We start from the raw sequence: 25,497 nt of genomic DNA, 5'->3' as shown, positions 1-25,497 counted from the left end.
GTTTTTTAAATGCTCACAGGGAACTGAAGATGGCAACACTCGCTCTACTGCGAGTAGCAGCCGGAGTAGCTCTCCTGCATCCTGCCCCTGCATATGCAACCATTTTTGGAGAATGTGCGAGTTAAAATTTGATGTGGTCGCATTTGTGCGAGTGCATGGTCATGTAGCCTATACTACTCAGTTAAATTCACCCATGAATTGTCCTGCATTGAACTTGTTTTAGTCCCCGCCAAAGTGAATTTTTGTCCCGCCAAAGTCTTATTTGATCGGTGATCTGTGTTGACAGAAATCTTGGATGTGTCCATGTCCTAACTGCTGGGATAATCACACAACGCGCATGACACGTCCAATTCGCGAACTAATGACTCCTTTGAACCGATTCATTTTAATGAATGGTTAAAACAACTGATCTTTCCAACAGTGAACTCAGGAGACGTCTGAATCGGTGTATAACTAATCAGTAACACTTTACAATAAGGTTCTATTTATTACATAAATTACATAAAAAGTACAGTTTGCTTACTCAAGCTTAAGCTTTAAAATAAATAAAACCACTTGTTTTTTTGAAAAGCATGACTACATTTTGTGCTATCAAGAATCGATAAGAGAATCGTTAAAGAATCGGATCGATAAGCAGAATCGTCAGTGGCACTGATATTGATCAAATCTTATCATTTCCCATCCCTATGTGAAGACAGTAAAATTATAATCAAACATTAAAGAACATACATGTTTTTTTTAATAGTTTTTTTGAGAGTTAAAAGATTAAAACATTTTGCTAACATGAGGTCTTGTGTCACTGTCAGTCTTTTTACATCTGTGCAAAACTAGGGTATGCAGATTAAGACCACTATTCATCAGCATGCATTGATTAATCCCATGGCATGTAGCAAAAAAAAAAAAAAAAAGGTGCGACCAAATCATATGCTGAAAAAAAAAAAACTTCTCACAAAAAAAGCCCATTTAAAATTTGTTTATCATATAAATGTATTAACTAACATTAACAAACAATGAATGAGCAATATATTTGTTAGTATTTATAAATCTTTTTTTAGTTGTTAGTTAAAAAATAAAACTATTTAAGCTCTGGTCCGTTAATATTAACAAATACTTCTATACTTTTAAAAAAGGTTATTTGCAAAAGTCAATTTTAAAAAGATTTAAATACGTTTATTTTTATTTTTTTTAAAGAGATATCTTATGTTAATTTTTTTTTACTTTTAAAGCATTACCCTCCCAGACAACCAATTTATGTGACAAGATAGATAGATAGATAGATAGATAGATAGATAGATAGATAGATAGATAGATAGATAGATAGATAGATAGATAGATAGATAGATAGCATGCAGTGTGTGCATGTGTATGTGTGCGTGTATGAAAAAAAAGTGTCCTAAATTAAAACTGTGCAACCCAATGTCAAAAAAAAAAAAAGTGTATATATGTATTATAGTTCATTTTTCAACTTTAAGGTGTTAGTTTCTTTCGTTCATGATTTTTTCCGTTTTTTTTCTAAATAAAAATCTATTTAATCTATTTGTCTATTTAAATTCAATTTACAAACTCACCACACACAATAATGGTCAATAACCCTAATTTGTTGAAAGCTTATCTTTTTCTGAAAAAGATGACACCTTGCACATGAAGATTGCACATTGTTTTAGAATTGTACAGTCAAAAAAATCTAATTATGTGAAAAACACCTATTTTAGCTTCAGGTTCTAAAGGGTTTATGGGTCATTATAAATACTTTGCTTTAAAAGTACCAAGTAGTCACACACAAAAAAAAGATGCATCGATAATTGTTTTAGCATCGCAGCCTCTGAACCGCGAGACGCCTGGAGATTCCCACCCCTGGTGTTCATGCGCAGGAGAATCTGCACGGCCGCCACATGTGCCTCCTCTCACTCGTCTCCATTATTGATGATAATCAGAGGAACTGCTGGAGTCTGGAGCTCCGGGACACGAGGCATGAAAGTGCTTGATTCAGAGCGCTGCGGGAACTAGGTGAGTGTCAGCATATATAAATCTCACGGTTACTGTATCAGGCCTAGAGACGTTCCTCGACCCTTATGCACATGTGTGTCTGTCTGCGTGGGTATATGTTCATCACAGTCTCTGTCAGGCAGTTTTCCGAGCATCAGACTGTGAAAAAGCTCCCATTATTCCCGAATTCCCGAATCCCATTATTCCCGCTGCGTGTCCCAGCCTGTACACATTTACAAAGTTCACTGACACCAACATCCATCTGGAATAGATTATAAACCTTCGTTTTTCGTCTTTCATGGAAGAAATCCACTATATATTGCATTATACAGTTTATTGGTATTTAAACCTAATATTCAAACATCCTTTATCCTTCTTATTTTTGATTTCCAGACTCTTTCCAAAAATTTCATTTAAGGAATATATATTTCACTCCGGTGACACACAAACATGTCGAAATGCCGCATTGGCAGCGCGTTTGAAACGCGTGTGTAACAGTATATTGGATCCGTGCAGCTGAAATTAATGACATTAATGTTAATCAAACAAGAAAAGACAAAGATAAAAATCACTCACTGGTCTTGAATTAATAACTTTTGTAGTTTTAAATAAGGATTAGTCTATATTTAATGTACAGCATGTACTTTTTACTCATTAATTAGGGGCCAAGCACCTATTGTATCTGTTCCCGTTCTTATTATTCTTCTTCCCATAGGTAGCCCATAGAACCGCTTGCGTTTTGAAATTTGGCACACTAATAGAGGATAGTCTAATCTGTCACCATAGCAAATTTGGTGTCTTAAAACCAATCCCTCTAGCGCCACCAACTGTCCAAAGTTGCACTCATGTTTATGCTAATAACTTTAGAACCGTAAAGCCAATCAACAAAATTATGTCGTCATTTTCCGTCATTTGAAATTTTCCGAAAAACCTACTTTTTCAAACGAAAATTGAACCAGATCATCTCCAGACCATGCCGACAAAAAGTTATGGAATTCAAGTTGATTCGTCAAACTGTTTTCGATAAACCCACGGACAAATTTTATGTAGCGCTTGCGAAAACAGACGCAAGGCTGTATCTCCGCAACGCTTTACCGGATTCAGACCAAACTTGGTACATATCGTCACAAGCATGACCTGAGGCTACATGCTGCGTTTCGGCGCAGCGCCACCTACTGGTCCAGAGATAGGAAAAATTTATATTTTTGCTTAGAACTTCTGAACAGTTTGTCCAAAAATCATAAAATTGGTCTCGTTAGATTCAGGGCAACATGCTGATTTTACCATATCGGCCATTTTGACTGTCAGCCATTTTGAATTTTGCGCTAAAATGCTGTATTTTAAGAACGCATGAACGGATTGTTACGAAACTTGGTATGGGTCATCAGCACGATGCCCTGAAGGAGCGTGAGAAGTTTCGAACCACTGGTCTTAATACATTCCTTGGGTCAAGCTGAGAACATAGATACCAAGTTTACCTCATTTGGCCGAACTTCCTGTCCGCCATCTTGATTTTCATTCAAAACCTACTTTTTCGAACTCCTCCTAGACCGTTTGTCCGATTTTCACCAAAATCGAATCGTATCATCTCCAGACTGTGCCGACTAAAAGTTATGGATTTCGTGCTGATAGACGAAACCGTTTTCGTATAGTGCAGCAGCAAAGTTTAGACATGATGCCAAAAGGACTATTCAGGCTTTATCTCTGCAATGCCTTGACATTTTGACACCAAACTTTGTACGTGTCATTGTCTCTTCACTCTGACCACATCACATCAGTTTTGTAACTGCGCCACCTATTGGTCGAAACTGATAATCAATTAAATCATATTTTAAATGACTTTAAAACTGATGATTTTTCAGCCATTTCACCAAAAATCCTCTTTAAATGTCTTTAATTGCTCATTGTTGCAGTTGGTCTGACACTTTCAGAAATGTTGGCATGTCTTGTCGTCTTATTCTGCTTGGCCCCGATAATTGCTGCTTGCAGCTATATTTAACCTAGTATTAGTTTTTGCTGAAGTATCGCTCATTGTGAAATTAAAATTACTCATATCATGAAATAAGATCATATCACCCCTCCAATAATCGTGATATCAATATTGACCAAAATAATTGTGATTATTATTTTTGCCATAATCGAGCAGCTCCAGCTCATGTATAGTAAGATCTGAAGAGACTCATGTGAAATCATACATGAGAAAAGCCAGTCAGTCGAGTTTGTGGCAAAACCTTTTACAGTGCTTGTATATTGTTGTCTTTCAATGCATATTATTAATACTCAGAAAGTAGAACTGGAATTATATTCATTACAAGATGATTAGTTAAAACATTTCCAAAATGCACCTGAAGACTATTTTTACAGTCATGAATTTTGCCATTGAGGATTTCTTAAAAATACTCTCGCCTCGTTCTTGTGAATCCAATCTCGTTCTCCTGAGCTAAGCATCTCGTCACACCCCTAGCATTACCTACTGGGAAGAGCTAACAATTCATCAAAATACGCATTTCTTTCTTAAAAGGAGATGTGGGTGAATATATGAATTTAATTTCTTGGGTAAACTTTCCTTAAAAGAATTGATGAATAATTGCATCCTTAATTCGTAAATGTACTATTCTAGGAGCACATATAAGCCTGATTTTAGAAACGTCACACACGATTAAATGAGCTTGATCCATGACAGAATCCTCTTACCTGCTGATGAAGAGGAGGCCAAATAAAAAGCTGAAGGAGGTCATGGTGAGCGAGTGAGATCTTCAGTCCGCTGGAGTCGATCTGAGGACGAACATAAGCAATCTCAATCTCAATTTATTTATAAAGCACAATTAAAAACCACCACAGTCGACCAATGCGCTGTGCAATGTTCTAAAACCAAAAACAATGAATAAAAATAAAACAAAACAACAACAGACAACAAGGGACATCACAAGTTATAGGCAACAGTGAAGAGATACGTTTTTAATTTTAATTTAAAAATATGTAATGTTGGTGCGGTTCTAATATGAATCGGTAAACTTCCAAAGTTTAGGTGTGGCTATGGAAAAAGCTCGGTCAACCCTAGATTTTAACTTTGACTTTGGAACAGTGACCAAACTCTGGTTGGCAGACCTAAGAGTTTTAATGGATGGTGTTCACACAACAAGTCTGAAAGGTAAGAGAGGCCATGTGAACATTTAAAAACAAGCAGAAGCTCTTTAAAAATCAATTCTATAGCGGACTGGGAGCCAATGTGAAGACATTAAAACAGGAGTCATATGTGACCCTGGACCACAAAACCAGTCACATGGGTAACATTTTTTAAATTGAGATTTATACATCATCTGAAAGCTGAATAAATGAGCTTTTCATTGATGTATGTTATGTTATGTTATGATAGGACTATATTTGGCCGATATACAAATTAGAAAAATGAGAAAATCTGGAATTTGAGGGTGCAAAAAATCTAAACATTGAGAAAATCTCCTTTAAAGGGGTCATATAATGGTACATGCACTTTTACAAGTTGATTGTACTGAAATGTGTGTTGGCAGTGCCTGTACACAACCATCATAAAATGATAAAAATCCATCCAGTGGTTTTTTTTAAATCTCCTTATATGTTTGACTCTCTCTGAAATCAAGCCGTTCGACCGTGTGACGTCACACGGTCGGACGCCCCTCCCACGATTGTGATTGACAGCTGCAGCGTTTCAACACAGACCCGCCCTCGCTCATGAGCGAGCTGTCAATCATAGTCCACGCGTCATTGTTGATACCCTCACTGGAGCGCTGTCTATGAGCATAATGGCGTCTGCGATTGTTCTTCGGTGTAATAAGGAACAGCAGTCATTTGGATGTTCCTAAATCCGAGCCGTTGAAGATGCAGTGGCTGAGTTTTGTTTTTGAAGCAATATGCCCAAAGGATTGACGCGGGGATTCCCTCACAGGGATTCCCCACGATCGTCTGAGCTTTCCTGTTTGCGTGAATCATTTCACACCAGACAGCTTTACAAACGAGAAAAAACGGATCGGTACCAATGTGTTCCTGCTGAACCTCCAGAAGTGAGTGTGAAGTTTTATTAACCTTTATATTAATAATTATATTAATCTTTGCAAATTTGCAAACCTTGCTGCACGCTTCATGATGAATCCATCTAAGCTTTACACTCCGGGTACATTACGGCATGTTTTCTATGTACGACGTTCTCAATATAATTCATAATCCCACGTTTATAATGAACAACGCGTGGTTATTGTGTTAGATACGGTGTAGGCACAGAACAGAGGGGCGGGGTGAGCAAAGCTCATTATCATTTAAAGACACATGCACTGAAACGGCGTGCTGAAAACAGAGCTGTTTTTGAGCAGGTGAAATTAGTGTTTTCTTACAATACTAATGAGAATTTTTAATTAAAGTATATTACAAACTTTTAATTTAGACCCTAAAGAATCATATTAGCTTGTACAAAAATGGCATTATATGACCCCTTTAAAGTTGTACATTTATGTTGGTGATTCATAATGTTCATTTATGTTGGTGATATGTTGGTTGCATTCACTCACAAAAATAAATGTTTTATATATTTACGGTAGGAAATTTACAAAATATCTTGAAATATCTTCATGGAACATGATCTTTATTTAGTATCCTCATGATTTTTGGCATAAAATAAAAATCGATAATTTTGACCCATACAATGTGTTGTTGGCTATTGCCACAAATATACCCGTGCGACTCGATCGGCACACAGGGTCAAAAGACACGCTTCGACTCGCTCAGCAGAACGGCTGTAAAAGAGTCTTTTGTAGGGTAGACTGGGTACAGTTGAGACATAGGTACAGTTGAGACACCTTAAATAACTTGCGTTCGCAGCAAGCACAAGTTGTGATTTTTGCTGTGCACATGCGTATTAGTGTCCTCTTTGATCGTGGGAAATTTTAACAATGGACGCATCTCCGATCCGAAAATATCGGGAAAAGTTTTTTTTCTAAAGTAGGACGTTCACTTCACCATGCACTCTCCACAATAAATAGCTTACTATCCCTATATGACTGTTAAACGTAACTGGTATCACCACAAACGTTATTCTGTGCCCTAAAAACTGGCATATTTCATGGTATTGTGTCATGCAAGGTAATTGCAAAATCTAGAGAAATATGCGAGGTGGCCAGCGGGGGATAGTTGAGACACACGTGTATCTACTGTACCCCCGATAGAGTTCTATTAGGAAACACACTGCTTAGTTGTGCAGTGTTATGATAACAGGTAAAACGTCGTAATTAGCCAACATAGGACGCAAATGAAAATAAAATTTGATATTTGTGATATTTAAACTGTGTATAATTAATAAATATTGTTTCATATCTTGTTCCTGCTTTATCAATTTTAACCAGTGCTAATTTAAATAAAATGAATGAATATAAATGGTTGAATAAACGTAAATGTTGCCCAATTGTTATTTTCTTTATTTGTCTTTATTTTTCATATTTAGAATGAATGGTTAGTTACCTTTACATCATTAGAAATGGGTGTCTCAACTGTACCATGCACTGTCTCAACTGTACCACATATGGGTACAGTTGAGACAAGGTTGAGACAAAAAGCACCTTATTTTCATGAGATAATTGTGGAAAATATAAACTACTTCTGGGTATTATTGATTGATAATATCTTAGTGGATAAGCTAATGAAATGTCATGTGGCATGTCATGTGGAAATTCACTTCTTTTCAGTATCTATTTTTGTGTGAAAAATCAAAACGCAAAAAGTGTCTCAACTGTACCCAGTCTACCCTACTGTTGAAGCGCTGGCTCTTTTGACAGTCAGTGTATTAAGCTGCTGTTTGCTTACAAGAGTCATTTCATACATGCATTTATACATCATTTTATATGATAAGGTCCACTTAGAACGTTAGACATGATTTAGTGTGGCTAAAGTCAATGCATTTTTATGAGCATTTTCCACATGGTAATTGTTTGTCATTTTGTATAAGTATATTTGAGTATCACTGTTTTTTTTAGCATCTCGCATATTTAATTTCATTAATCCTTATGTAAGAAAAACAGCATGTTTTGTTATAATGTAAAGACTCACTGACCAACTCCCAGAGAAATCTGAGAATGCATCTCTTTACTCTTCATGCAGATTACTGTAATTATCTTAACAAGTGTCCTAGTTTTATCACTGCTAGTTTTATCACATAACACACAAAAGCCAGTTAACTGTTTCTCATGGAGTTGTGAGGTATTTTCAACATTTACAGGGTTAGTCTGTGATTTTATTGCCGTCCAAATCCACATATCTGAGTTTACAAGAAGAGATCACTTCAAAATTCACTGGTTAAATCCTTCTTGCTCACTGCCGACACCGTCCGTACGACAACTGTGGCGCTTCACTGTAATTTGCATGCATTATTTTAAAGACGTACACTTTTATCACTGAAATGCTGGAAAGTATTTACAAGAACAATATACAAGAAAAAAAAAACATTTGAACAAAAAACATTTGAACATGGAAACATTTGAAACGGGTCGTTATTGTGGCAGCAGCAATATATATGCATTACAATTTTAAAATAGGGTATTATGCACAACATTAAAAATACAAACCAATCTCATGTAAATAAGAGGCTGCATTAATTTAACCGCTAATTTCCATATTTTTAAAATGACATCTTTTTGAGATAAAATGCAAGACAGAAAACCATTTCAAATAAAGCGTACACGTATCTAGGTTCCTATTTTTAAAAATTAGATTTAAATAATTAAATAATAAATAGAACATTATTATCCTATTATTAAATTAAATACGAATTTATTCGTATTATTCCAAGCATATGACATTTTATTTGCAGCAGCCAATCATGCGACTGATTCGCGGTTCGCGGGTTCGTGGGATTAAAAAAAACTCACTCCTTCACAGTCAAATATATTTATTACAGACGTCCACATGAGAAACAATTACCGTCCGAATAGGGCTAAACAGTTAATGGGCCCCGTTGAACCAAGTCAATGGGGCCAATCAACTGTTTGGTTTCCAACATTTCACTTCACTTTCACTTTATACTTTATTGTCCCCTGGGGGAAATTTGTTGTGGACTCAAAAGTGCTTAGTGCCATTGCTGCCTTTACAAACAATAAATACACATAGAAAATAGAAATAATACACAACTACATATACACAAATATAGATAACTAAGGTTAAAAATTAATAAAAAGTACAGCACACAAGATTATTGCACATACCTCCGGCCTATCTCATACAAATCATCACACAACTTCTAATTTAGATTTTGATTTAAAATTTTGGTGGAAACTGGTACGAAGGAGTATTTAAACCGGTTCAGTCTAGTTTTTGGTATTCTGTACCTTCTACCAGACGGCAAGAGTTCATATTCCTTTCGAAGAATGTGGGACGGGTCCGACAGAACTCTCTGCGCCTGTTTAAGTACAGACTGCTCATAAATGGACTGAAGGGAGAGCTTTTCAGTCCTCCCCATCACCTTCATAGCAGTCTGTACCAGGCGCTGCAACTTTGATTTTGACTGTGTGGAGAGATTGCCGAACCATGCTGTCATTCCATACCTGATGACACTTTCTATCACTGCCTGATAAAATAAAAACATAATATTCTGACTGACACCAAACACCCTTAGTCTGCGTAAAAAAATACAGTCTCTGCTGTAAACGGGAACAAACATAATCTACATGCTACACATTTCCCGTGTGTAGCAACTGCATGAACGTTCAATACCAAAAAGTGGTCAGGCGATTATTTTGACGATTACTAGACTACTAGTTCTAATTGCTAGAGTTCTATCATTAATAAGTGCTTGATTATCATAATATAATGCTTGATTGACTGATGTTAAGAGTGTACGTTCAGATATTTAAAAAGGTGCCATTTTACAAATTTAAGCTGATCTGGTGGAATCACATATATACATATATATACATATATATACATATACATACATACATACATACATACATATACATATATATATATATATATATATATATATATATATATATATATATATATATATATATATATATATATATATATGAAGAGTTCAGATGCAAAAGCCTCTAAGTGCCATCTGAAATTTTCTTCTAGAATGACCATTTTTATCAAGCTCGTATATTTAAGGTCAGTAATTTCACTTAAATGACAATTATTAAGGTAATTTTCATTGCCATTTAAGTGAAATTACTGAACTTAAATATACAAGCTTGATAAAAATGGTCAGATGGTCTAGAAAATTTCAGATGGCACTTAGAGGCTTTTGCATCTGAACTCTTGGTGAGTAAACTAAAAAATGTACTAGCCAATGGCGATTATATTGCCGAGGTGTGCGTAGAGGGTTGTGTCACCAAACGTCCTCTCCCAGTGGGCATCACAGATGGCATAGGGAACTACTTGGTCTTGAGAGCAGACAGACGTATAATTTACCCTTTAGGCCAGTGAAATCTGCTCTATAACACACTGTAGAGTTCAACAGAGCTTTCAAACACCAGCAGCAGATACAAACAGAAGGTATTCCCAATCAAGCGGAAGTCATTTCCCAGAAACAGCTCCAGCACTCATCTACACATTATGTAATTAATAGAAATCTTAATTCTAGCTTTGCAAAACTGATGCCTTACTCTGGAGTCGCTTTCTCTTTCTTTACTTTTTTTTTTCCCCCAAATGCACCTCGCTGGGAGGATGAAAGCACAAGAAACGTCTTCAGAGATATCAAGCATCCAGATGGTTCATCCAGAAGGGTCTGACTCTTGCCATTTTTCAACAAGGGAAGCAAAATGCATGCTTACGACATCCTGAGCGCGCATGAGAAATCTGCTAAATAAAGATATGCTATGATATGACTGAAGAATACAACATTGGTGCACGGTTTTGCCACTCAATGGCACAGGGATCAACACTAGAGTGAAGCATGAAACATGAAACTTATTTAACTGTTTGGAATGAAACAATTAACTATTTTAAACATGGAAACACCAACAATTATATCATATATCAGCATAACAGGTGCAGGAAAATAAATACAATATGTATTATAATCCATAACTACAAAGAACTGAATCCACAGCTCTAACTCTCACGTATCAATATGATTGTTCCCGATCAAATCAACAAACACTTTCAGGAATTACTGAAGCTTAACAGTTCAAGAAGTGCATCAAATACACAACAAAAATCTGAAGCCGAAATAAATAATACATAAGTTGGCATATTTTGCATTTCTGTTCCAATTATTTTTAGAATGCAACATAGAAGCTTTTGAAATTCAGGAAACGGGTAAGTGTGAATCCAAGAGGAAATAAATAATTGCCTGGAAATTTGGTATTACATTGTGGGTGTAAATGAATAGACTTGGACTTGTTGCTGGAATTAAACCCAAAGCACAGGACGATAGAGACACCAGAATAAACATATTCATGATTCTGAAGCTGAAAATACAGAAGATTTTTAGATAAATATATATGCTTGCACTCTTTCCAGCCACAAGAAATCCAGCCATATCTGCGTCCTTGGTCACAATCATGCAGCCGTCGGGTCACACACACACACACACACACGGTCATCAGATCCGGGCGTCCAGCGGATCCTCCGGCTCAACAGGAGTTTGTGGCCAGTGCCTGAGGAAATTGAATTGGTGCAAGAGTGACTTCTGAGTTTAAGTTGACATGAAAAGGGCGAATGGAAAGGGGAAAAAGCATCATGTGACACAGCTTTATCTAATGTCCTGTCTTACTCTTTTCATGACTTGTTTTTATTTTATCTTTCTCTCTCTTTGCTTAAAAGAGCAAGTGAATATGACTCACGTAGTCAGGCTAATTTCACCACAACCTTTGACCCCCGCCTGCCTAGCTCATACGACAAATGCTCAGTCCTAAAACTGTTACCATAAGTGACTAGACCGTATGCAACATGCAGACCGTGATATATTCCCATCCAACTAATGTGTGTGTGAGAATCAATACTTTACAACTTTATCACAATCACAGGGTATTAGAGATGCTTCGATCAGGATATATGCAGCCGATACAGACTTATGATCCTTCAAGCTTTATATAAGTGATATGCAAGCTCTCTTCTGACTGTTAATATTTGATGATTTCATGCAATTTAAAGTGGTATACTTAGTAATGGCTTATATTTAATTGCTGTTCAACATTTTTGATCGTCTGAGACCAGCCACCTGGACAGCTGATGCAACAATTGGTTTGCATAACCAAAGAATTTCTGCACAAACTATCAGAAACCATCTCAGGGAGCTCATCTGCATGCTCGTCGTCGTCATCGGGGTCTCGACCGGACTTTGGAGAGGTGTTCTCTTCACGGATGAATCCCAGGTTTTCACTGTACAGGGCAGACAGCGTGTATGGCGTTGTGTGGGTGAGCGGTTTGCTGATGTCAACCGGGGGGGTGGGGTTATGGTATGGGCAGGCGTATGTTATGGACAACGAACACAGGTGCATTTTATTGATGGCATTTTGAATGCACTGAGATACCGTTACGAGATCCTGAGGCCCATTGTTGTGCCATTCATCCACGACTATCACCTCATGTTGCAGCATGATAATGCACAGCCCCATGTTGCAAGCATCTGTACACAATTCCTGGAAGCTGAAAACATCCCAGTTGGCATACTGCATGGCCAGCATACTCTCCGGACACTAATGATGGGTACGAGATCGCCTATGCCGAGTCCGAGTCAAGACGAGTCTTTGAAGGGTCGAGACCGAGTCGAGACAGAGTCCGTTGGTTTTCAAATACAGTCGAGTCCGAGTCAAGACCGAGTCTTTGAGGAAGCAAGTCCGAGTCCATAAAAACATGTCAGTTTTCATAGTCATGATTTAATATCACCCCAGTTAATAATCAACAGTTAGGCCTACAGACTAAGCTAGCAGTCTTAACGTCTTAATATGGACTATGCTTTTACTATCATTAAAAAAATCCCTACCACATGCATCATCATCTGCCTATTTTTCTAAACTGCTTCAACAGTGCTGCTCTGTCATCAACATGTTAAGCCCACCCTGACTTTTTTAAGGGGACATAGTTTTAATCATAGTTAGGACATGCAGAGCAAATTAAAATTATCTAGTGGTATGTCTAAATTAGTAGGCTTAGCTACTTTATAACATTTTCCAATATTTCCCAATTTTAAACATTTTGACAACACACTAGAATTTAGTGATGGGGACGAGACCGCCTATGCAGAGTCCGAGTCAAGACCGAGTCTTTGAAGGGTCGAGACAGAGTCGAGACCGAGTCTTTGAAGGAACAAGTCCGAGACGAGTCCGAGACCGCTCGAGTACTACATCACTACCGGACACGTCACCCATTGAGCATGTTTGGGATGCTCTGGATCGGCGTATACGACAGCGTGTTCCAGGTATCCAGCAGCTTCGCACAGCCAATGAAGAGGAGTGGACCAACATTCCACAGGCCACAATCAACAACCTTTTTTTTTTTTTCAGCAAAACAGTAAAAATGCACATTTTAGAGTGGCCTTTAATTGTGGCCAGCCTAAGGCACACCTGTGCAATAGTCATAGTCTAATCAGCATCTTGATATGCCACACCTGTGAGGTGGATGGATTATCTCGGCAAAGGAGAAGTGCTCACTAACACAGATTTAGACAGATTTGTGAACAATATTTGAGAGAAATAGGCCTTTTGTGTACATAGAAAAAGTCTTAGATCTTTGAGTTCAGCTCATGAAAAATGAGGGCAAAAACAAAAGTGTTGTGTTTATAATTTTGTTCAGTGTATATATATATATACATATACACAGTGCAATGCATAAGTGAATACACCCATGCTAAAGTTGACTAAAAAGAGGAATAAAAAATCATATTTTGGAAATTGACCTTAATGCCTTAATTAAAAAAATTAGGAAAAATCCAACCTTTAAGGACACCAATTTTCTTTGTGAATGAATAATGTATCGTAAATAAATAAATGTTCTTCCTTAAAATACAGGGTGCATAAGTGAGTACACCCCTATGTTAAATTCCCATAGAGGCAGGCAGATTTTTATTTTTAAGTATTTTTTTTAATTTTTTTTTAGGATACTATGCATCCTGATAAAGTTCCCTTGGCCTTTGGAATTAAAATAGCCCCACATCATCACATAGCCTTCACCATACCTAGAGATTGGCATGATTTTATTTCAGTTAGCCTAAAAGCTAGTTTGATTTGCATTGAGAGATGATCTTATGGAAAGTACCCCATGCCAATCTCTAGGTATGGTGAAGGCTATGTGATGATGTGGGGCTATTTTAATTCCAAAGGCCAAGGGAACTTTATCAGGATGCATAGTATCCTAAAAAAAAATAAAAAAAAAATACTTAAAAATAAAAATCTGCCTGCCTCTATGGGAATTTAACATAGGGGTGTACTCACTTATGCACCATGTATTTTAAGGAAGAACATTTATTTACGATACATTATTCATTCACAAAGAAAATTGGTGTCCTTAAAGGTTGGATTTTTCCAAATTTTTTAAATTAAGGCATTAAGTTCAATTTCCAAAATATGATTTTTTATTCCTCTTTTTAGTCAACTTTAGCATGGGTGTATTCACTTATGCATTGCACTGTATATATATATATATATATATATATATATATAGTAATGATTATACTATACTGGCCAATGTAGATTCAAAATAAGATAAAAAGGGCTCCCAGACCCCATAAAACTTTGCAGAGGAACCTCAGATAGTATATTTAAGATGCTCAAGTTTGAGACACGACATCACCTCTGTCACCCAGCGCTTGTAAGATGGTGGCATTGCCTTTTTCCAACTGAGAAGAATCAGGCGTCTAGCCAATAATGTGGAGAAAGCCATGAGCTCTCTCTGATTGGCTGTCAGCTGCATTTCTTCTGGCACTACCCCAAAGATGAAAGTCAGAGGATTGGGATCAAGATCTTTGTTGCATATAAATGAAAAGGTTCTGAAAATGTCTGTCCAGAATGTTATTAATCTGGGGCATCCCCAGAGCATGTGACTCAGGGTCTGCTGGTTCCAGACTACATCTGGGGCATCTTGCGTCAGACCCTGGATACATTTTAGCCAGCTTGCTCCTAGAAAGATGGAGCCCGTGAAGTGAATGTAATGTGATTTTAATCCATTTTTGCTTTAACCCAATTTGTTCTTATTTTAATACTGACCGTCTTTAACAATATTAAAAATGTATGAATTAGTTTTTGGTGTCATAACCTTATTTATTAAGGTCACATGGATCAAAAACAACTAAAACAACAGCCTAACTAAGCCTGTTTTATATTATTTCATTTATTTATTACTTTTGTGTGTTGGGGCTAGGGCTGGGCGATATGGAGCAAAAAATATATCTCGATATATTTTGCTATATCTCGATATACGATATATATCTCGATATCTTTACAGGAAAAATAACCCCCCAAAAACTACTGCAAAAATATGCCAAATACCACAAAGTCTTTTTTTTTATTGAAATGCAAATAGGTAGGCAGTTCATGTAGGAACAAAGTGCTTCTGTGACATTTAAAAAAAAAAAAAGTCCTGTATACTAAAATAATAATTTAACTGAAAAATAAAGGAAAAAAAAAAATTTTGCACTATTTTTAATAAACCTGTATAGAAATACCATTACTAATTTTGGCAAATAAATTAAAAAAAAATGCCATATACCCCCAAAAAACTGCACAACTGTAGAGTAAAACTGCACTTGTAGATTAAAAGTGATAAAAATGCATCTAAAAACTGACATGATTGTTACAAAATCACACTGTCTGGGGCCTCTGGAGAACTCAGAACAACTGCTAGCATAAAGTTTAAGGTAAAAATAACTGCCATTAAATTATAGTATCTTACTACTATGCAATTAGATAAACTGTTCATTCATTACATCACTTTACCTCTGTCTTTATCCACCTTTATCCTCTTCTCTTCTTTTTGGCTCTGTATCTATAGCAGAATAGGTAGGCTAATGCTAATTTATAATGTGTCATGTAAATTCGGCCATCCGTCACAATCAGGAAACTTTCACCGTGTCTAGACCTGGCGCGAGCTGCCAGGCCCGTTTCTACAGGGGAGCATGTTAAGTGTGAGTGTGTTAAGCGCCCTAAAACAAAAGCAATGCGGCGAGAGGCGACGCTACACAACAAATTACGAACAACAACTGATCGCGCGCGCGCTGTTTCTGACGCACTTCAAGCACTCGCTAGGCGGGGAAAGATTGATCATGTGCGTGACCGGACTCGGGGGACTTGGTTGGTTGAATCATTTAACTTGAATGAGACAACCATAGACTGTAAAAAAATAGGAGACAACACGCGAGGGGAGGGGGAACAAAAGCAGAGGAGGGCGGGGGCGAGCACAGCACAGAGAAGGCAAACAAGCAAAGTGGCGAAATCAGAATTAAATATAAACAATATATCGATATATACGATATGTCAAAATCCATATCGAGTTAAAAAAAAATCTCGAGATATCGTAAATATCGAGATATCGCCCACCCCTAGTTGGGGCCAGTGAACATTTTGGCAGGCAAGTAAAAAATTCAACCACAGTAGAAAAAATCCTTAGCGTTGAACCCTGAATAAGTTTACTTTCTTTATTTTAAAACATAATTTCAATTAACGTTTATTTTGTTTCAAATAACGAAAATGTTTTTATGGTTTGATTTTAGTTACCGATAATATCCCTGGCCAAGTGTGAAGTTCCACAGAAGAAAGGAAGTCATACAGGTTTGGAACGACATGAGGGTGAGTAAATGATGACAGAATGGTAATTTCTTTAATGGGCTGTTCATTTAAGCATCCATTTTGGGTAAAACATGCCAGATGAGAAACTACAGTCCACTCAATGGAAACCTGACACAGTCAAAAAATGGATTCTCATTGCCAGCAAAAGTGTGGATAGTGATAAGTAGTAATGCATGTTCATGTGAAAATATACCAATAATGATCATTATTTTTTCTGTGCCCAAAAAGAGCAGCTTGCTCATTAAGGACTAACTATCCAAACTGAGCATCTCTGTGTTTACATTCACCCAAAAACCTACAAACTCAACACACACACACACACATCTAAAGACACGGCTTGAACTCTCGTCTGTAACGACACGCACATTCTCTAGATGCATGAAAATGCAAGAGGATAGAGATGAGCCAATATCAAATATGACAACACCGACTCCAAATCCCATAACGCACCTGTGCCAGGGAGCACATGAGTTTTAATCAGTCAGAACAAACGAGAAACCTGCTGCTTCATCTATAATGTGTGCCCATCTGGTAACGGCAGCGGGACAGCAGGGGTCACGATTACCTTGAGTGTAAATTGGTAGAATGGTTCACAGAATACAAATCACTAGAAAAAAAATATCGATTTCTCGATTTAAATCGATTCTCATTTTTACGAACCGATATCGATTCTTAAATCCCAAGAATCGATTAGTCATCCTGTTTTCAGCTGATGAATGAATGGAACATTGTAGCGCATCCCATCCAATAAATCGCAATAATCTTTGTGCTTTGTTACTATTGATATGAAACAAAGTCTCAGATTTCAAATTACGTCCATTTTCTTACGAAATTCAAAAACATAAATACCGTTTTGTCGCTGTGGCTCAGCTCTAGAGAAGCACATGATCTTCTCTTCTGCCTTAATAACACCAGTTACCGTGCGAAATAAACATGAATGAGCATCTGAAAGTATGTTAAAAGGTAGAGTACAACTTATCGAAGTCCGTATCATGTGACATGGAGTCGCTCAATCAGTGTTTCAACCGTGGAAAGACGTCAGTAAAACAGCTTGTAAACAATGTCATGTAACGTCACATTTACCTCAGAAAAACCATATCCAGTGGCCATAAACTCGTTAGTCAGAGAGAAATATTAACTCTAGAGAGGAGCATTTTGTTAAATATATGCACCATATTACAATCATTATAATTGTTAATGTTCTTCAATTTTTAATTCTTGTTTGAGTAAATCTGGCAGGTTTTTATGACAGCCACCGTTTAAATGTTTATATTTCATATAACTTTATTATTATAAAAAAATAAAAGTGTAATTTAAGTGTTTTTATACAAATCATTTCATTTTTACCTTCAATATAGTAGGCAAATGAAGCCTAGGCTACAACTGACTCCCACAGTTTACAGCATTAGTGAAGAGATTTGTTTTCCTTGAGAAATTTTGTCATGTATTGCACCTGATATCCAAAATAATCAATATTGAATCGAATCGGAATCGAATCGAATTGCAAGGTTGTGAATCGAAATCGAATCGAATTGTGAAATTTGGGTCAATACCCAGCCCTACAAATCACACTATAATATGTACTACTCACTTAAAAAAGTTGGGTTAAAAACAACCCAACAGCTAACCCAATGGTGGGTTGATATAGCACCGACCTATTGTTGGGTTATTTTAACCCAATAAATTAGGTTACTAGTTTAACCCAATAAATAGGGTAACAAACAACTAATTTGTTGGGTTATTTAGCCAAAATGATGCTTTAACCAACCTAAAATTATTACTATTATTATTATTATTATTATTATTGCCATGTAAATAAATAACTCACAACTTAAGTATATTTACAATGTTTTATTTTACTTCCAAAAGGTAAGCAATTGTTTCAATACATAAATAAATAAATAAATAAATAAAGTAATGCAATTATAAACTGCCACAAATAAACAGTTGTACAAACATTACAAGTTGTAAACATTTTCATTGTTATTGTTGCAATTGTTTTAATTTACTTCCTTAAGGTAAGTAACTGTTTCAATAAATAAATAAATAAATTAATTAATAAATAAAGTAATGCAATTATAAACTGCCTCATAAGGCAACCATGTGTTGAGGAAACACCTCCAGGCACAGAATATCAATGCTAAAACTAAGAAACATGGAGCACAAAAATACAAATAAACAAACAAAACGAACCAAAGCTAGTCCAGCTTATCCGATTATAAACTGCCTAAGTAGGCGACAGTGAGTTGATGGAACTCCTCCTGGCACAGAATATATTGTGTGTTGTAGAAACTGCCAAACAGCTGCAGACGGCTTTGGATACTCAATGTCTAAAACATAAAATAATTTAAAGCATGTATCCACAGCTTGTAAAAGGCTGTCTTGCTCAAGAGCTACTCCTCCCACAATGACGAAGGCTTGTGAGCAGTTGAATTTATCCCCAAGCTGCAGGACATGAGGGAATTGCCTCCGTTGCTCCTCCTCCTCCAAATATTGAATGATGTTTGTTCCAACCTTTAAATAGAAATTTGAAATGGTAAATATGCACACATGGATCAAATATAACCCAAAATGTGTTGTCATAAATTATGTACCCACAGGCTGTAAATCAACAAATGCTTGTTTTGCCTCCTGGTAAGAGGGCCGGACCATCTTGCAGCCCGTTTTGTATGGCAATGGAGGAAGGATAGCTGGCAGGGTTTTCAGAGCAACATCTCCAAGAGTGTCTTTACATAAAACAGAAAGAACAATGGATTAATCTTTAAACAAGCGCATTACATTATAGGCAAAATATTATAACTTGACATGAAAGTACAGTGCAGGATTTTCTCACCAGAAGAAATGTTAGTCTGGACTGGAAGAAGATCCAAGGCTCTCTTCTCGGTCTTGCAATATGACAGGACTCGTTGAGATGCATGTCCCCAAAGCTCAAAAAGTTTCTCTTTGGCATGTGGGTATAAAATACCAAAGTCCTGAGTAATCTTAAAAAAATAAAAAATAATAATAATAATAATAATTTAAATCACACCAACACCTCATAATGATGCAGTAACAATGAAAGTGTGGACATTGTTTTTTCAATATGAAAAATCAAGCTTAGTGAATCAAATCAAGTGGGATCATTTTTTAGGGCAGGACAGTGATTTTTAAAAAATGTCCAATCAAACAAATGAGTTGTTTAGATTAGGATGAATTGTTTATTAAAATTAATGCAAACCTCATTTTCTTTTTATAGATTTAACATTTCTTTACCATTCCAGGTGTGTCCAGAAGTCTTGGATACTCTTGGGTGATCTCTATTAAAGATTTAGATCCGTTCTCTCTTATCCACTGTGCTCTGTAGACAGCTGTTCCTCTCATATATTCCTCAACTTGACTAACTGGTTGCTTATTCTTCTTCAGCCACTCTGTCATTTTGTTACTGTCTGCCTCACTGATTTGTGAATCTGCATGAATCAAACAGAGTGATTAATATCACAACAACCTAAAGCAATGTTGCAAGACAGGCAACATTTTATGATTTAAACATGTAACAGTTACTACTAAAATTTCCAAAATTAGGATAACAAAATCTGTAGATTATTTAGACAGTTTCACATTAAACTGCTTTGATCACAGCACAATTTGGATTTAAGGAATAAAAAAGAAGAAAGTAGAAAGAAGAACGTCAATAAGGCTTCAGCACCAATGGTTACATTTTTCTTACCTGGCAATAAAGTGATCCTATCAGTCACAGTAGCTCGGCGTTCATCTGTGGTTTGTGACCTCTCTCTAGATGTAGAACTGTGACTGTGGAGTCGTTTCCTAATATTACGGAGTCGTTCCTCCAAAAACCCTGTAGCCGGATGGCGGTATCGCCCTGGTGTATACCATACCTCCTAAAACATCAACACAAATGTTAAATGGATAACATGTCCCAAAAATGTCTTAAAAATGTCTTGTTTGTCAAATATTCTACTACTGTGTGAAGGTGAGCATAGTTCTGATAAACTGGGGATCAGCATACTCACATATCCACTGCCCTCCGAATCTCTAAGGCATGGAAATTGTGTGACCAGGGTCAGAGCTAGCTCTTTCTTTCGGTCTGGTGATGGACTAAGTGGTAGAAGGATTGTACAGATATTAGGTTACTTATGAGTAAATTGAATTGACCGCTTATGATTGAATGACTTTATGTAAAGTGGTGCAATGAATAAAACATCACTTACTATTCCCCAAACTTCTCCATTAAATGGGACACCAAAATGCGAACCATTTTCCTTCGGTCTTCAAGACATAAGTTGTGGTTTTGTTCCAAATTGGAGAGAATAGAAGACCCATGTGTGCTTCCCTCTAAAATCTGTCGTATATCCTTAATGGAGAAAGAAATTGTTTAGAATTGCACATCAGCATAACTTCATAATGCTAGGATTGCCTTCCTAAGTTTTGAACAAATGAAAAAACACTTCCCACTTCTAACATATACATTTGACTAATTACAGTTTTTAGACAAAGAAATTGGTCAGAGAATTTCAACATCACTGATGAAGGTGTCTGTAAAGTGTGTATTTGTAAGGTACTTAAATATCAGGGAAAAGGAAATACGTACAAATGAGGTTGAATTTTCCACAATAGTCAGTGTCACAGTAGGAACCTCAGTTATGGTAGGTATCTCGGTTTCATTGTTTTCAGAGTGTTCTTCTGTCTGTATGTAAAGAAAATACATTTTAATTTCAGTTACAATATACTTTACATACTCAACTAATATATATATAACATTTTTAACATTTTGTAGTATTTTAAATTCACATGGGATAGCCTAAGTAGACATTTACGCTACAATGTAACGTTAGGCCTTTATATAAACACAGCATAATAAGTTACCTTTTTCCTGACCGTGACACTGGATGGAGTGGACTAGGCTTGCGCTGGGTCTTGAAGCTGAGCGCGTCGGTTAAATATCTGAAAAAATTATTAACTTCCCAAAAAGTATTGGAAAGAACATAGAAAGTAAGGAAGAGTATCACAACCGAGTATAAGAATAAATGGCTATATTGCAAGCATCGACGTCGCTAGTCGCAGATGGCAGACAAAAAGCAGTCGACAGGGGAGATATAAACATGCAAATAATAAGCTACACATTTAGGAAAATGCGACAATAGTACTACGTAAGAGCTTAAAATCACTTTATAACGAAAAAAACATGTAACGTTATACAATATCTACAAGCTTATATAGTGTAATTAACTCACCCGTGGCGTCGCGTGTATCTTCTGTCACAGTTGCGGCGGTGGATTACCGTTGAAATTTGAACTTTAACCCAACGGTCTGCGTTGTTATAGAAACAACCCAATAAATGTTCGGAATAACCCAATAGAACGACCCAATATTTTTAACCCACCTATTGGGTACACAAAAATAACCCACCGTTTGGGTTGTGACGGTAGACGATGATAGTGTGTAATGACAATAACCAGAGATATCGTCAACAGCATCAGCTATATCAAGAGGATTTGGCATTTCCAATTAATATATAAAATTATTATTAGGCGAGGCAATTATTATTGTTAAATTAATATTATATAATATTTAGCATAACTCCTCATTGGAAAACTTTAAAAAAAGTTGACGTGTATTATATTAATGTTGTCACGATACAATACCTGGCTAAAATACCTCGATACCGATACTGAATCGATACCGTGGCAAGAAAACTAAAACAGTAAATGAATAATATGACAGGACTTATTGTTATTGTTTTATAAATTCATTTTATATTAAAGTTATTCAGTCAAGCAGTGGGTGGTTTTCTATTTTCTTTTGATGTTTGATGAACACTAATATTAGGCTGCTGTCACTTTAAGACCTGCACGGATCCAATATAATGATGCACATCTGATTTCTTTCTCAACTGTTTGCATTCACTAAAGGCTTTCCCGATTGTGTTAACGTGAATCAATCATAAATCATGAAAATCATGAGCAGCTTTATTTCATACACCAACTTTCAAAAACAACTTGTTTAACACAAAATACTTTTCTTCTCATTTTTGAATTGATTCGATGTTTACATTTTGATGATTAATTTAAATCAAGCAATTAAAAATGGAATTCGGATTAATGAGTTAAATATAAATTTGTTTAAATGTTTAAATATGTCATTCTGGTGATCAAAGACGAGTTTTAAGGGATAAAATGATTGACTACAGGGGGACTTTAAATGTAGACATCAGTGCTCTCGAACACTGTTGACAAAACAATCCACAATATGAGGCATTATTTCTCAGCTGTCCTCTTTATGAAATTATGGTAATTCCGACCTGACGGGAAAACCTCGATTCAGAAGTTTAGCCGCTTACAACAGTGGAAATCCCAAAGGATATTTCATTCAATTGAGGACTTATACACAGTGGAGGGCACATGAGAAAAAACAATGGATCACCTGTCACACTTTCTACAAGATTTGTCACTACAGTTTGCAAAGAGCCCAAAGGTCAAGGCAGAGGAAGATAGAAAACCGAAATCAAGACAAGAAACACCCACACCGCTGAAAATGTAGGAAGATCCAGAGAGATTCTTCCACTACTAGGTGAGCAACATGACAGCCCTCCCACCTAGCCAGAGATAATGTGATTGATAGCCAATCAAGCCTGTAAGACTGATGGGAGTTGCCGCTTTAGGAAGGCCATCAATGATCATAGCCTTTGTCCCTTGTGTGGAATCATTGTTATATTGTTTTTGACCTTCAGTAGGACAGAATCCTGCAGTCATTCATGACACCAACAGCACAACCTCTCAAACAACTACTACTCAGGGTTTGAGCTCCAGACATGAGTGATTCCTCAAATCTTGTGTTGTTGAGGAGAGTGTCTAAGTGATCAGTCGCATTATTTTCATCTGCTGGACGATGCAACAGGGCAAGTAGCAATTGACAGGTGAAAATCATAAATCTCATTAATTGCATGGCCTTCACGTGGAGACAGAAATGTTTTTATTATGAGCTCTGACCTCATGAATGACCAAGCAAATTTTCAAGTGGGAACCCATGTTGTTTTAGTGCCATTGATATACTATTAGATTTTGTAACTATTTGGGAATTAATCAACCTAATGGCTATGAATTGACTGAGTGGCAGAAGAGCTGCTGAGTCACTGGATTTAATAGAGGAAACTGCAAAAACGCGAGTAAAACACACGATTATCAGTTTAAACTAAAGGTTGGACTCGATATAGTGTTCCTTACAAGTCACCACAGATCCATCATGGATATTGACATGCAGCCAGGAATCGTGTTTCCTGATATTTATAAGAGCCTGATTTTGACGCCGGACAACTACATAAAGCAAATTTGCCTGTTAGAGCTTTATATAACTACAATATAGGTCTAAATCCATGTGATCACTTATATCAATGTTATATATATATCATCATATCGTCCAGCCCTAAACCTTGTATAGTTTTTTGTCAGTGTTTATTTAAAAACATCAAATTATTGAAGAATATACGATGGTAAATAATTAATGAGTTGTCAATACAATATATAACAATGCAATATATAGGGTATGATTTTACCCAATAAATTCAGCATATTATTGACACAAAATGATAACTATAAATCCACCTTTCTCTGCCTGGATCCAGTTGTTTCTGTGAATCACAGCGATTGATTTGCTTCTCTGTTCTGTAGCTTTCTGTAAAAATATACCTCAGATTTCTTATCAAATCTAATAATACAGTCAATCTCAAAGCTCTTTCCCGTTTTAGATGTGCTTTGTGTGTTTTTTTGCAGCATTCTCGCTGAAAACCAATGTTGCCACTTAGTCTTTTTGCCACTTGTTTTCGCATACACACTGTTAGCCGATGTTAAATATAATAAAATTGATAGAAAGCTTCTGAATTATTTTTTCAGACTCAGATGCACGACATGTCATTGAAGGAAGCATTAGTGAAGTAACCGGATCATAAACTCTCCAGAACGACTAACACAAAAGTTTAATAGTTGCACTGAAGTATGAGCAATAGTTGAAATGGCAAACACCACTAAATATTAATGTATATTTCACTGCCCTGATTCTAACTCTCTCTATATATTTAGTTTTCCACTCTACTTTATCAGAAAAAGTAAATCCAGCTCCACTATGAGAACTCAGTATTTTTTGAGCGCCTGATCTACATCCTCACACTTGAACGTGACTCTGAAAATCCCGGTTCTGGAATTTTGATGATAAGGGGAGACGATGTTCCCCACCTCTCTCTCTCTCTCAAAAAAAAAAAAAGGCATTTATGTTAATCCTGTTCATTCCCACTCCTACATTTTCCCTGCATGTCATGCTTGACTCAAGAACTGCTGCGGGACCGACATCAGCATATTGAGCCATATGACTGTAACACTGTGCAATGCTATATTACATCTCATCCACAGCTGTAACACATACTAATACATGCGATTATGAGATAAGCATTATCTGACGACACAAGATTATCTCTGATTATATATGCACTATATACAGTGTGCAATTATAATATGAAATGCACTAAAAGATAGTAATGCAAGACAACCAATCACATTATCCAAATCTTCAACTGCATAACGTGCCAATAAATTGAGTTTGTCAATGACTGCCAGCCAAACCACTCAACGCCCTAATTAATGTCATTTATGTTACACAAAGCATATGTGACAGACATTATATAACATTCAACAACATAATTATGTACAGAATTTTCCCTACACACTACATTTATTAAGTCTGAAATAAGGGATAACTGAAGACGAATCGCGCTTAC

At 36.4% G+C, this 25,497-nt stretch overlaps 2 protein-coding genes across 3 annotated transcripts in view; both read right to left on the bottom strand.

The window, feature by feature from the left end:
* LOC311280292 (gamma-aminobutyric acid receptor subunit pi) overlaps nt 1-25,497 on the bottom strand; it is a 68,492-nt gene that overhangs the window by 42,394 nt on the left and 601 nt on the right. For both annotated transcript variants that reach the window (XM_084392322.1, XM_084392321.1), the window contains exon 2: nt 4,681-4,761. In XM_084392322.1, the coding sequence (XP_084248448.1) occupies nt 4,681-4,724 (44 nt within the window). In that variant the 5' untranslated portion in view covers nt 4,725-4,761. The remainder of the gene's footprint in view (nt 1-4,680; nt 4,762-25,497) is intronic.
* Nucleotides 18,659-21,668, bottom strand: LOC311279276 (uncharacterized protein). The gene is made up of 9 exons (XM_084390652.1): nt 21,597-21,668; nt 21,322-21,417; nt 20,942-21,084; nt 20,744-20,828; nt 20,440-20,611; nt 19,986-20,179; nt 19,567-19,714; nt 19,332-19,459; nt 18,659-19,247 (listed from the first exon to the last, which is right to left on the bottom strand). Exons 3-9 carry the CDS (start codon nt 20,986-20,988, stop codon nt 18,942-18,944), a joined length of 1,080 nt encoding a protein of 359 aa, XP_084246778.1. The 5' UTR covers nt 20,989-21,084; nt 21,322-21,417; nt 21,597-21,668; the 3' UTR covers nt 18,659-18,941.

Source organism: Rutilus rutilus (assembly GCF_951802725.1).
Source record: "Rutilus rutilus genome assembly, chromosome: 20".
Taxonomy (NCBI): domain Eukaryota; kingdom Metazoa; phylum Chordata; class Actinopteri; order Cypriniformes; family Leuciscidae; genus Rutilus; species Rutilus rutilus.
Note: the sequence above shows the minus strand (reverse complement) of the source record. Positions and strands in the feature narration are given on the sequence as shown.